The 12,450-nt window shown below is 45.9% G+C and overlaps 1 protein-coding gene across 2 annotated transcripts in view; it reads right to left on the bottom strand.

Moving 5' to 3' along the window:
• ALKBH1 (alkB homolog 1, histone H2A dioxygenase) overlaps window positions 1-12,450 on the bottom strand; it is a 63,682-nt gene that overhangs the window by 13,424 nt on the left and 37,808 nt on the right. The window contains exons 5-6 of one of the 2 annotated variants that reach the window (XM_037832184.1): window positions 11,493-11,568; window positions 10,498-10,663 (exon numbers count right to left, since the gene is read on the bottom strand). In XM_037832184.1, coding sequence (XP_037688112.1) covers window positions 10,593-10,663; window positions 11,493-11,568 — 147 coding nt within the window. In that variant the 3' untranslated portion in view covers window positions 10,498-10,592. Of the gene's footprint in view, window positions 1-10,497; window positions 10,664-11,492; window positions 11,569-12,450 lie in introns of those variants that run through there. The other variant, XM_037832183.1, reaches the window with a different exon arrangement.

The raw sequence follows: 12,450 nt of genomic DNA, 5'->3' as shown, positions 1-12,450 counted from the left end.
TGTGCGTTCACTGGCAATCGCCGCGGCAACCTTTCTCTCTAAAAAAGGCCACTGGAACAGATCGGGGTCAGCCCTGAGACGGTTCCCCTCGCGGATCAGTAAACTGGACTGGAGGCCATTCCCATGTGGGCAACCCCGATAAGGGCCGGGATGGGAGGGCCGCGGGGGTGGGGCAGGGAGCAATTCCGAGAAGGGCCAGCGTGAGCCGGGGTCAGCGCCGCGGACCGTGTGGTTTCCAACCCTCTCCCCGCGGCCCTGCGTGCTGGGAAGAGGCAGGGCGGAAAGGATCCCCTGGCAGACTGTAGCCTGGGAGACTGCAGGATGTGTTTGGCGCAAACACCGGAAGGAAGTCGGGGAAGCAAGATAGCAGGGCTTTGGAGTAACAGTTGGACAATTCTGGGAACACACAAACTGGGGACTACTTGAAGCGAACGCTCCCTCTTCTTTCTCTGCATTCTTACAGTTTGTCGTCAGGGCCCTCGGCGGGGCACATGCACTTTCTCCCCATCCGTTTTGCTCACTGCAGGACATTGAGTTCAGTACTCTGCACACGGGCAGGGCTCAAAATATTTCTTTAGTGAATGAGGGGAACTTTGTAACTGGAAGAAAGGACCGGAGATAAAAGCAAACTCATTGATTCTCCAATAAGGGAGTGCTTGGGAGGAAAGTAACTTGTATTTATATCACTGTGGCCTCTGCCCTTTGAAAGGTTACTGAGAGATTCGTTTCGTGCTCCTAAAGAGTGCGGAGGCAGGAAAAATGTTTTGCACCAATGGACTAATCAGTAATTTCCCAAACTTTTTTTTGTAGGAGAGGATCTGCAAATGAAATTTTACCTGGACATCTAGACAAATAACACAGATTAACAATAACAGCAGCAGTTGTGCTCCCACCTGCCATTTCCTCCACCCAATCCTCACTGAAGAGTAGGTTTTGAAAGCACACATTTACTGCCATTCCTGGATTACTGGTAAAGAACTGAGGCCCAGAGAGGCTAAGTGACTTACTCAATGTCACACAGCAACGAGGGAAAGAAAGTGGGCAAAAAAAGGCAGCACAGGAATTTGAGCAAAAGCCAACACTAAAATGTCTGGGACAGGGGTTGACAGTCTACATCCTGCAAAGTCAAATTCTGCCGATCACCTGTTTTCCTACAGCCATACCGTAAGCTAAGAATGGTTTTTACATTTTTAAATGGTTGAAAAAAAACCTCAAAACTGGAATACTCTTTCATGACACAGGAAAATCATTAGAATTCAAATATCACTGTCCATCAATAAAGTTTTATTGATGGACAGCCACGCCCATTCATTTATGGCCACTTTTATACTCCAAAGGCAAAGTACAGTACTAACAACCGTGATATTATGGCCTGCAAAGCCTAAAATATTTACTATCTGGCCCTTTACAGAAAAGGTTTGTTGACCCTGGGTCTAAAGTTTTCAGCAGTTCTTTAGGTTTTCAGCTATTTAGGAAGGTCTTAAACTCTGGGGGCTCGTAGGGTGGTGAAGGGAGAGAGGACTCAGCAGGACTTGAGTTCTCTTGTTGAAAAGGAACATCAGGGCCAGCTTTAGGCAGTACAGAATAAAGGGCAGGTCTAATGTAAGGTATTCTGTATTAATTATGAAATCAGTGATGACCTAACTTTCTGAGACTCTCCCAGGTTCTGATCACTACGGGGGCTTTGTGGGGAGTATAAATAAGTTGTTAGGATGCTGCACACAGGGGCTGACCATGCTATTAGAGGACTGACATGCACACCTTAAATTAGGAGTTCACTCTGCTAACGATCGTCACCAATGTCACCTTCTCATTAGATCCTGTCCTTCCCCTCATAGTAGCTGACACTTAACTGAGCACTTATTCTGTGCCAGGAGCTGAGCTAAGTGCTTCTCAATGGTTATTTCCTCTATGGGATAGATGTTAGTATCATTATCCCCATTTTGTAAATGAGGAAACTGAGCCTTAGTGACACTAATGTCTCACAACTAAGAAGTGGGTAGTCAGGATTAAAACTTGGGGCACCGTGATTTCAGGTTGTGCTTCTTAAGTTGCCTCCCGGGGATGAGCCTGGACCCGGCATTGTGTAATTGAGAAAGGGTTCTTGACCAAAACGGGGAAGCGGAATGAAACAAAATAAAGTTTCAGCGGCTGAGAGATTTCAAATGGAGTCAAGAGGTCATTCTGGAGGTTATTCTTATGCATTATACAGCTATCCCTTTTTAGTTTTGAATGTATTAGAATAGCTAGAAGGAAATACCTGAAACTGTTGAACTGCAACCCAGTGGCCTTGATTCTTGAAGATGATTGTATAACTAATATAGCTTTTACAGTGTGACTGTGTAATTGTAAAACCTTGTGACTGACACTCCCTTTATCCAGTGTATGGTCAGATGAGTAAGAAAATAAAGACAATAAATAAATAAATAATGGGGGAGGGTGAAGGGGTATGGGATGTTTTGGGTGTTCTTTTTCTTTTTATTTTAAGTAATCAAAGTGTTCAAAAATTGATAGTGGTGATGAATGCACAACTATATGATAATACTGTGAACCACTGATTGTATACTTTGGATGATTATCTGGTATGTGGATACATCTCAATAAAATTTCATTTAAAAAAATAAAAGAGGGGTCTCTATGATTCAGATTAAAGTAAAACTACCCCCTCCCCCACCATCACCACACACATCTGGAATGCAAAAAGTCAAATTGAAAGTGGTAGTTATCTTGGAGCAGACTGGCAACTTTCACTTTCTACATTTTTGTGCAATGAAACTATTACTTTCACAATCCTAGGTGAAAAACAGAGAGAGCCTGTGTTTCCATTTTGAAGAAAAGGAAGAAACAGATGCAGGCTAGCAGCTTGAGTTCTCCAGGGGGACAAAAAAGTGTTTAATGTGTATTGTTTAACTTAGGGAAAAGAGTAAAGAAGTATCATGGCCCAAGAGGGCTTTTGTAGCCAAAGGACTAAAGAAAGCACTGGACACCTTTTGAGACATGAGCTTTTATTATAGGGCTTACCTACAGGGTGGGGAAGTCTAGCCACATTGCCCTGAAATAAAGAGCTTCTCTGAATGGATTCAGGAGCTGCTCTGAGTGGTGGCCAGTTCAGAGCACAATGTGGAAATAGTCCGCGCTTTAAGGGGTTGAAAGCTGGTCATTCCAATGGGTATGAGAGCATAAGGCAGGGAGTCGGGTGATGCAATGTAGGGAGGGGTTGATTGTAATCAACGGGGAGGAAGGGAGGATTATAGAGATAACAGTATCTCAGTGAGTCTCAGGGAGGAGGTAGTTTTGGGTACAGATTACAGTTAGCATCTGATATTACAAGAATAGGTCCTAGATCAAGCAAACTGCTATGTGCAGTTTTCAAGATACTTGGGGGCCAGGGGCTCCCACAAGAAGGAAGTCAGGACAGCAGAAGGAAGAAGAGGGCGGGTGGTCTGGTCCTGCCAGGGGTGGGAAGAGAGCGGGGACTGTGTGCCCGGGATGGGGGTGGGGGCAGGGGGTGGCAGCCCCTTGGTGGCAGGAGTCCTGACAGAGCAGCTGGGAGCATCACAAACCCTGAGCTGCTGGCCAGTGTGGGGTGAATTAATTTAAAGGTGGGGAAATTGAGGCTCAATTGTTTTGGCAACTGGCCTCAAGTTACACCGCTTCTTACTCATAGTCTAGTGCTCTTTCCACTGTAACCTGTGGTCACAGATTCTGCCCTCACTTGTTAAGTATGTCTGACTGGCTTCATATGGAGGACAAGATATATGGCCTCAGGTGGGAGATTTAGAATAAGGGTTCAGGCCTAAGGGCCTGAGACAAGTTGTAACAGGCAGAGCTTACCTTTCCCATCTGCCATTCAATTCAGGAAATAAATAAATAAATAAATAAACTGAGGGCCTACCAGGCTCCAGTAACGGGGCCATCCTAGTTCATGCTGGGGATTGAGAGACAAAAAGAACAGATTTCCCTCAGGAGGAGCTCTCAGGCAGGCAGGAAACAAGCCCGGTTTTGGTTTCAGGAGATAGCGGCTTGGAGGTCTAGAGGGAGCACCTGGGTATCCATTTACCATCTGTGTGGCCTGGGGCCCATGATTGAACCCTTTCCTCTTCTTGTCCTCTTCTGTAAGATGGGGATAATAATAGCCCCTGGCTTTTAGGGTTATTGTGAGGATTAACTGAGGTAATATTGAGGCTTCATTTGGTGCTAAATGCTCAGTAGATGTTAGCAATCATTCTGTACAAAAAGTACTTCAGGGAACCCAAGGAGGCAATTAATCCTCCCAGCGGAGGCCTGCGAAGAGAGGAAGAGGCTGGGAGGTGAGCCTTTGTGGAGGAGTAGGAGTTAGTTTGATGGACAAAGGTGGGCGGTTTATTGCCAGCAAAAGAAGAGAGGCATGAAAATATATGGTGTGTTTGGAAAAGTACAAGCTTATGGGTGAGAATAAAGCATAGGCCTGTGTGTTGTGTGGGAAGTGAAGGCAGTGGAGGGAGGTGGTGGCAGTGTAAATGTTTGTATGTGGAGCAGAGGACATGGAGAGAGGGTGGTGGTGTGTGTATACTTGTATGTGTACGTGAAACAGAGGTGGTGATGTGAGAAACAAGCACTATTCCTAAAGAGGAATAATCGCTCACCCGATTGTGGAGAAGAAAAGAATTTATTCATGATCTTGCAAGAACGGGCCCAACCAAAATGTGGACGTTGGCGCCCAGAACAATAGACCCAGCAGTATTTAATCCCTACACCTAACCGCAAGTCCCTCCCCTGTTTCTCCATTGGCTGGATACTTCAGAGGTTACATTCTATTCGACAAGCCTAACTAGCCCGCGCAAATTTGAAACATGCAGCCCGCCCAAATTGGAAACATTTGGGAAAAAAAAAAAAATAAAAAAGCCTCCTGTGCAAACTTGGAACATTTGAAACAAGTCTCCACCCTCTTTCCTTTGTTCTTGAACTGCAGAGTCAGTCTGAGCTAGTTTGGTAACAACTTATGAAGCTGTTTAAGGAACCTCTACCCCCCTACCAGTCTCCACCTTGCAAAGACAGTGGGCGGATAAACAGGAGGACCGGCCGCCGATTATAGCTTGGCTTCTTGACCCTTTGCCATTCCCCTGAGCTGCCCCCACCCTGTGTGAAAGCTAAACTTAATCTAATTCTCACAGTGGAAGGAGAGAGTGATTCTGCGTGTGAGAGTGGGTGGATGGGTGGGTCAAAACGAGGAGACTGAAGGAGAGGGAAAGAGAAAAGAAGGGCTGGTGTTCCAATTTGCTAATGCTGCCCTTTTGCAAAACACCAGAGATGGATTGGCTTTTATAAAGGGGGTTTATTTGATTACACAGTTACATTCTTAAGGCCATAAAGTGTCCAAGGTAAGGCATAAACAATCGGGTACCTTCACTGGAGGATGGACAATGGCATCCAGAAAACCTGTTAGCTGGGCTGGCATCTGCTCCAGAGTTCTGGTTTCAAAGTGGCTTTCTCCCAGGATGTTCCTCTCTAGGCAGAATCTCCTCTTCAAAATGTCACTCTCAGTTGCTCTTGGGGCATTTGTCCTCTCTTAGCTTTTCAGGAACAAAAGACTGCTTTCAAAGGCTGTCTCCAAAATGTTGCTCTGTAAGCTGCAGCTTCTCTCTCAGCTCCTGCGCATTCTTCAAAGTGTCCCTCCTGGTTGTACCAAGCTCGCTCCTTCTGTCTGAGCTTATATAGTGCTCCAGTAAACTAATCAAGCCCCACGCTGAATGGGAAGGGCCATGCCTCCATGGAAATTATCTAATCAGAGTTATCACCTACATTTGGGTGGGTCACATCTCCATGGACACACTCAAAGAATTATAATCTAATCAACACTAATGCATCTGCCCACACGAGATTGCATCAAAGAGAATGGCATTTTGGGGGACGTAATACATCCAAACTGGCAGAGCTGGCTCTGAGTGGCTCTGTAAAGGACCTTGTAAACCAGGTGAAGGGGCTCGGACTTTCTCCTTTCCTTGAAGGCCTGGGTGGTTTTGCTCTTCATTTTTGAGGTTTCTAAGCAAAGAACAGGGAAGAGGTGTCTATTCTGGAGAGCAGTGATGAGCCTTTGGATGTTGTCCCGGGACTGGTCACTAGAGGGAGACCTGGACTCAGCAGTGGCACTGCACGTGTCTTGTTGGGGGTGCTGATGGTCCCCGGGAGGTCGAGAAGGGGTGCAGTCAGCTCACTCACATCAGCCCCTCACATCAGGCTGAAACAGACTCGCTAGGTTATAGCTAGTGGCACATGCAGGTGAGAAAGTAAGAAACGCCTCCTGATGTCCTGAGAAACTCATTACACTCAATGCATCTATCAAATGAACACTTCCTCTCTCTTCAGCTCATCCTCCTGTTCTTCCTACCCCTGCTCTGCCCCTCACCATGAGGGGACTTGAATGCATGTGTGTGGATACCCAACCCACACCGCCCTATTTGTCCACACTCCCACAGATAGCCACCTTGGGCCGAGGGGTACATACATGGGCAGGAAGATAACCCTGAGGATGAAGTGCTCAGGGCAGCAGGCTTGGGGCCATTTCGAAAGAGAATTCTGGGGTCTGGAACACTCAGAGCACAGTCTAAATGGGGGGCAAGGGCTCCTGGTAGGCACCTCCCATGAGCCTGATCAGACTTCTTGTCCCACGGAAAGGGGCGAAGTTAGTGGAAGAAACATCCTTTAACATGCCATGCCAAGACCCAAGGAAGTGCCCTCTTTCACCCAGATCTTGAGGGAAAAGATACTGCAATTGTTTCTGCATTTAATGATCCAGCAATATCCAGCATAAAGCCTAGCAGTGGATTTTCAATAATGGTTGCTGAATGAATGACTTCTCCAGCTCTTGACTGGCTTCTTTCATGAGAGTCAAATCTCTTTTCTGTTGTTGAGGGCTCTGTGGTGGTTTTAAGAAAGATTCACAAATTCTCTGACTCTCTCTTCAAAGAGATGGAGCCTAATTCCCTCTCCTTCAGCATGGGATGGACTCAGTGACCCACTTCCAAAGAGTAAAATAAAGTGAAAGTGATTGTGTGTGGCTTTGGAAACTGGATCATAAAAGGCACTGACTTCTTCCTTTCTCTTGGGTGGATTGTTAGGGGGAAGCCAGCTGATGTGCCACAAGGATGCTCAGGCAGCTCCGTGGAGAGCCCCACGTGGTGAGGAACTGAGGCCTCCTGCCAACAGCCATGCTGGGAGAAGATGCTCCAGTCCCCATAACCACCCAGCTGAGCCACTCCCTCAGAAATTGCATTAGATGTATTGAAGTACTTATTCCTTTGAGTCACTAAGTTTGGGCGTAATTTGTTATGCAGTGGTAGATAACTAATACAGGTTTCAAGAAGCCTCTCAATAAATAGCACTCATTTATTCCCTGTTTGAGTTTTGAGTAAGTCAAAATATAAAACAAAGTAAATATGGCAGGTGAAATATCACTTTTGTTACTGATAAGAAGCCAGACTGCAGAATGCACTATTAGGGCTTTAGCCAATTAAGGCTGCTAATTCTGAATTCCTGACTTTGGGCAGATTTACCCACTTTGTTCCGAGAAGCACTAGGTTGAAATAAGCCTCCCCTCACAGGCCATTCTCTGTCTGTGACCAAATCTCCTCTCCTTATGAGGATACTAATCATATTGGGTTAGGGCCACCCTAATCCATTTGGCCTCATTATAACTGATAACATCTTCAAAGACCCTCTTCACCCATATGCCCTTTTGCAATGGTACTTTGCCACTCCTGCCATCAAGAGGGGCAGTCTGTTTCCCATGCCTTGAAACTGCCTGGCGCTTGATTTGCTCAGACCAGTAGAATGTGGCAGATGTGATGCTGCATGAGTTCCAGAGCCTCAGCCTTCGGCAGCTTCTGCTTTCATGGTCCTGGAATGCTGCCCTGGGAAACCATGTGTGCCAGTTTGAATGTATTATGTCCTCCCAAATGCCATTATCTTTGATGTAATCTTGTGTGGGCAGACATTATCAGTGTTGATTAGATTGTAATTCTTTGAGTGTTTCTTTGGAATGCGCCCCACCCAGCTGTGGGTGATGACTCTGATTGGATAATTTCCATGGAGGTGTTGCTCCGCCCATTCAGTTGAGTCACTGGAGCCATATAAATGAGCTGATGGGCAGAGGGAACTCAGTGCAGCTGTGAGTGACATTTTGAAGAGGAGCCACAGCCAAGAGCAACACTTTGAAGAAAGCACAGGAGCTGCAGATGAGAGACAGTTTGATGACGGCCTTTGAAAGCAGACTCTTGCTCCAGAGAAGCTGAGAGAGGACAAATATCCCAAGTGCAACTAAGAGTGACATTTTTGAGGAACAGCAGCCTAGAGAGGAATGTCCTGGGAGAAAACCATTTTGAAACCAGAACTTTGGAGCAGACACCAGCCACATGCTTTCCCAGCTAACAGAGATTTTCCAGACACCATTGGCCATTCTCCAGTGAAGGTACCTGATTGCTGATGTGTTACCTTGGACACTTTATGGCCTTAAGACTGTAACTGTGTAACCAAATAAACCCCCTTTTATAAAAGCCTATCCATCTCTGGTGTTTTGGATTCCGGCAGCATTAGCAAACTAGAGCACCATGTAAGGAAGCCAGTTTGGTCTACTGGATGATGAGAGGCTGTGTAGAGGACAGAGGCAGCCCAGCTGCCAGCCACCATCAGACTTGTCAGTGAGGCTAATGAGTGCAGCCACATGAGTGAGCTCAGAGGAAACCAGCAGAGGGGACCACAGAATCACAAAAAATAACACATTATTTTTGTTTTCAGCCACTAAATTTTGGGGTGGTTTGCTACCTAGCAAAGGAGAACTGAAAATGGCCCTCATCACCCCTCTCTTGATCCCAATCAACAAAACAGAGAAGCATTTGCGTGCTGTGGCCACCACTGCTCCGCCCCATCTTTACCACCCTCTTGGACATTAGTAAAGGGTTGGAGATGACATGCAAAGGACATTTATAAGGAAGATGGAGATATGGCTGTGTTAGGAATGCTGGAAAAGTATATGAAAGGCAGTAGGCTTCTACGTGGGCCTGTTTAAGAGGGTTTGCACTCACTTAATCCTCTAAATTCCCTGCATCGCTCAATGCTGTCTGGGGGTGCTTTTGGAGTCTATGTGATTGGCCAAGGTGTTGTAGCAAGGGTATGAGGGCATCCTGCAGAGAGATTTCTGCCAGAGGTGTATGTGCATCGTGGGAGCTGCTGACAGGGTGCTGCATGTGCCCGAGTGTCGATGTGACCAAACTCAGGGATATGCTGCTGTTAAATGAAGCGAGGTGTTGCTATGACAACATAGCTCTCTGCTTCCAGCCAGATGCCAAGCCCTTAAATTGTATTTTTTCTGGCTGAAAGCACCACAATTGCCTCTGGTCTCCAAAGCAATGGGACTATGGGGGCACTGGATGCCCTACTCTCATCTCCAGCCTCTCCACAAAGCCCAAATGGTGTGGGGCTGGGGGCAGAGGGGAAGCGGAGGAAATGACGCTGGAGCACCGATGAATTTTTATGTAGGGGAGGGGCCTGGGAGTAGTCTCTGGTGAAGGGGGTTGGGGAGAGCTATGGACAGACCTCACTTCTTTATCATATCCTTTTCCAGTGATCCAAAGTTAAACATTTCTCTAGCTCTTTATTCTAGAAAGAACATGGTACAATGTAAATCAATAGAGATGCTAATTATTTCTTCTACTAATCATTTTCTTTCCATTCATTCCATTGCCCTTATTTTGATTTTGACAAAGAAATTTCCAGGTATGAAGAGTCCCCGCCTCCTTGGTCATAGCTGGCTGGACTAGGGTGGACACCTGACCCAAATATAGTGAAACTGATTCTCTTCCAGGAATTTGGGTTTGGGCTAATTACCTATATGCAGCTGTTCCAGTTTGCTAAAGCTGCCAAAATGCAAAATACCAGAACAAGACTGGCTTTTATAAATGGGGTTTATTAGGCTACAAATTTACAGTTCCAAGGCGATAAAAGTGTTCAAACTAAGGCATCAAGAAGAAGATACCTTCACTGAATGGTGTCCGGAAAACCTCTGTTAGCTGGGAAGGCATGTGTCCGGTGTCTGCTGGTCCTCTGCTCCCAGGTTGCATTTCAAAATGGCTTTCTCCAAAATGTCTCTGGGCTTCTGTTTCTCTTAGCTTCTCTGTCTCAGCTCCTGTGCATCCTTGCTTGTTCTCTGAGCATCTGGGGTCCTCTCTTAGCTTCTCCGGGGCAAACTCTGGGCTTCATCTCTTAGCTTGGCATCTCCAAACATCCTTCTGCTGCGTCGACCAGTGTCTCCAAGCGTCTGAGTCTGTGTTGACTCTAAGCTTCTCCCAGGGGCAAACTCTGGATTACATATCTTAGCTTCTCTCCAAAATGTCTCTCTCAGCTTCTCCGAGCTCCTTCTCTCTGGAAGCTCTCTTAAAGGACTTCAGCAAACTAATCAAGACCCACCCAGAATGGGCAGGTTCACACCTCCATGGAAATAATATAATCAGAGTTCTCACCCACATTTGGGTTGGTCACATCTCCATAGAAACATTGAAATTTCCACCCCACAAGATTGGATTGAAAGTTCATGGCTTTTCTGGGGTCCATAACAGCAGTCAACCTTGAAAGTCAGGGATTAATGGTGCCATTGGAGGCCACCAGTGCAAATAGAAACAACAAAGAGATTCTGTAGTGAGAAGAAACAGGTGGGTAGAGAGAAGCCAAGACCAGAGAGAGAAGAAGAGGAGAGGGGAAACGGCGGCTGCTATAGGTCCTAATATCTTTCCTGAATCTAGTGCCCAGTGAGACTGGGCTACACTTCCTGCACTTGGCTGCATTTTGTAGTTTGAATAGGTTTGTGTCTTGCAGTGGAATGATCCCTAATTAAGGCATGAAAAATACTTGGATAAGGTTCGGCTGGTAATGCCATAGGTGTCTTTTCTAGCTACCTTCCACTTAGGATGAGCAGAGAATCCCTCAAAAAAGGCTGCTTAGCTGTGTGGATTTGCAAAATGATGCTGCTGCCCTACCACAGTCAATTGTTTGGCAAGGACTTCTGTGAGATACGATGTCCCATAAGAGAAGGACAAAGCAATTTTTTTCAACCATTCAACAAATATTTATTGGGCAGCTACTATGTACCAGGCACTACTCTCAGTGTTAGGGAAATGACAGTGAACAAGACAGAAAAAAACCCTGCCCTTAGGAAGCACATTCTTCCTGTGCATACAAATAAGGACAATAGCTATATTAGCAGATAGTGTTAAAGGCTTTGAAAAAGTAACTGATTCTCTCAATGTGAGTCACATTATCATAACTGTCAAGGTTGGGAAGGTCCTCAAAAGTTTTTAGCTGCTTTTATTCCAAGATCAATGAAACAACAGAGGAGATAAGAATGGCTTTTAACCAAATAGAAGGGTAGTGAAGTTAACTCATTCCTTGTCAGCTTTCATGTCACTTCCTGCAGGAAGCCTTTCCTCACTCCCAACTCTAGGTGAAGTGCCCCCCCACTGTACCTTGAACTTGGTCCATCACAGCATACATCATGGTAACTGCCTGGTTACTTAGGTGTTGTCCCCAACCAGTATAGACCTGTGAGTGCAGAAACAATGCCTGTCATACTCACCACAGCAACCCTACCTTCTAACAGTTTCTCACATAAATATTTGCTCGGTGAATAAATGACAAGGGCTTGATGCCCGACCAACAGCCTTAACCCTGATGTTCATTTCACTCTTTAAGGCAATTCTTGCACCATGTGTGGTGGATTGAATTATCAACCCAATTCAGACATATTCCTGGTCCTGATACACATTTCTGTGGGTATGAACCCACTGTAAATAGGATCTCTGGAAGATGTGAAATTGAGGTGTGACCCAACTAAATGAGGATGGATCTTAATCTGGATGACTGGAGACTTTATAAAGAGAAAGAAACTGGAAGCCAGAGAAAAAGCCACATGGAAGAGCTGAAACCTGGAAGTCAGCGGGAACAGGGGAAAGGAGAGGACATTGCCATGTGATGTGAAGCAGGGAAGCAAGCCGAGGAACCCCGAGGATTGTGTCAAACCAGCACCAGAACGCTGCCAACCCTGGGAGGAAGCAATCCTTCTAGCCTCCAAAACTGAGACAACAAATTCTTGCTGTTCAAGACTCCACTTTGTTTTATTTGTCATAGCAGCCTGTCACTCTAAGACCTTCCAAAGGCAGGAACAGTTGGCTAATGGCACAGACATGACATGACTGTCTTCAGAGAATGAGGAAATATCTCCTACAGGAATTAGCCCCAGAGAGGTGGTTTGTTCATTATTTAGTGTTGTCGAGCCTGGAGCTTTTTTGCTCAGCCCCTCTTGAAAATGAAGCCAGAGTCTGTTGGTCCTATATCTAGTGGCTGTCAGGAAGTGATTGCTTAATGTTGATGGGAGCAAATGGACATTGGAGCCATACCTGTAGGCTTAATCTCAACTTTGGGGAT

This window comes from Choloepus didactylus, chromosome 4 (genome assembly GCF_015220235.1).
Source record: "Choloepus didactylus isolate mChoDid1 chromosome 4, mChoDid1.pri, whole genome shotgun sequence".
Lineage (NCBI taxonomy): Eukaryota > Metazoa > Chordata > Mammalia > Pilosa > Megalonychidae > Choloepus > Choloepus didactylus.
The sequence above is the reverse complement of the archived record's forward strand: the minus strand, read 5'-3'. Positions and strand labels throughout refer to the sequence as shown.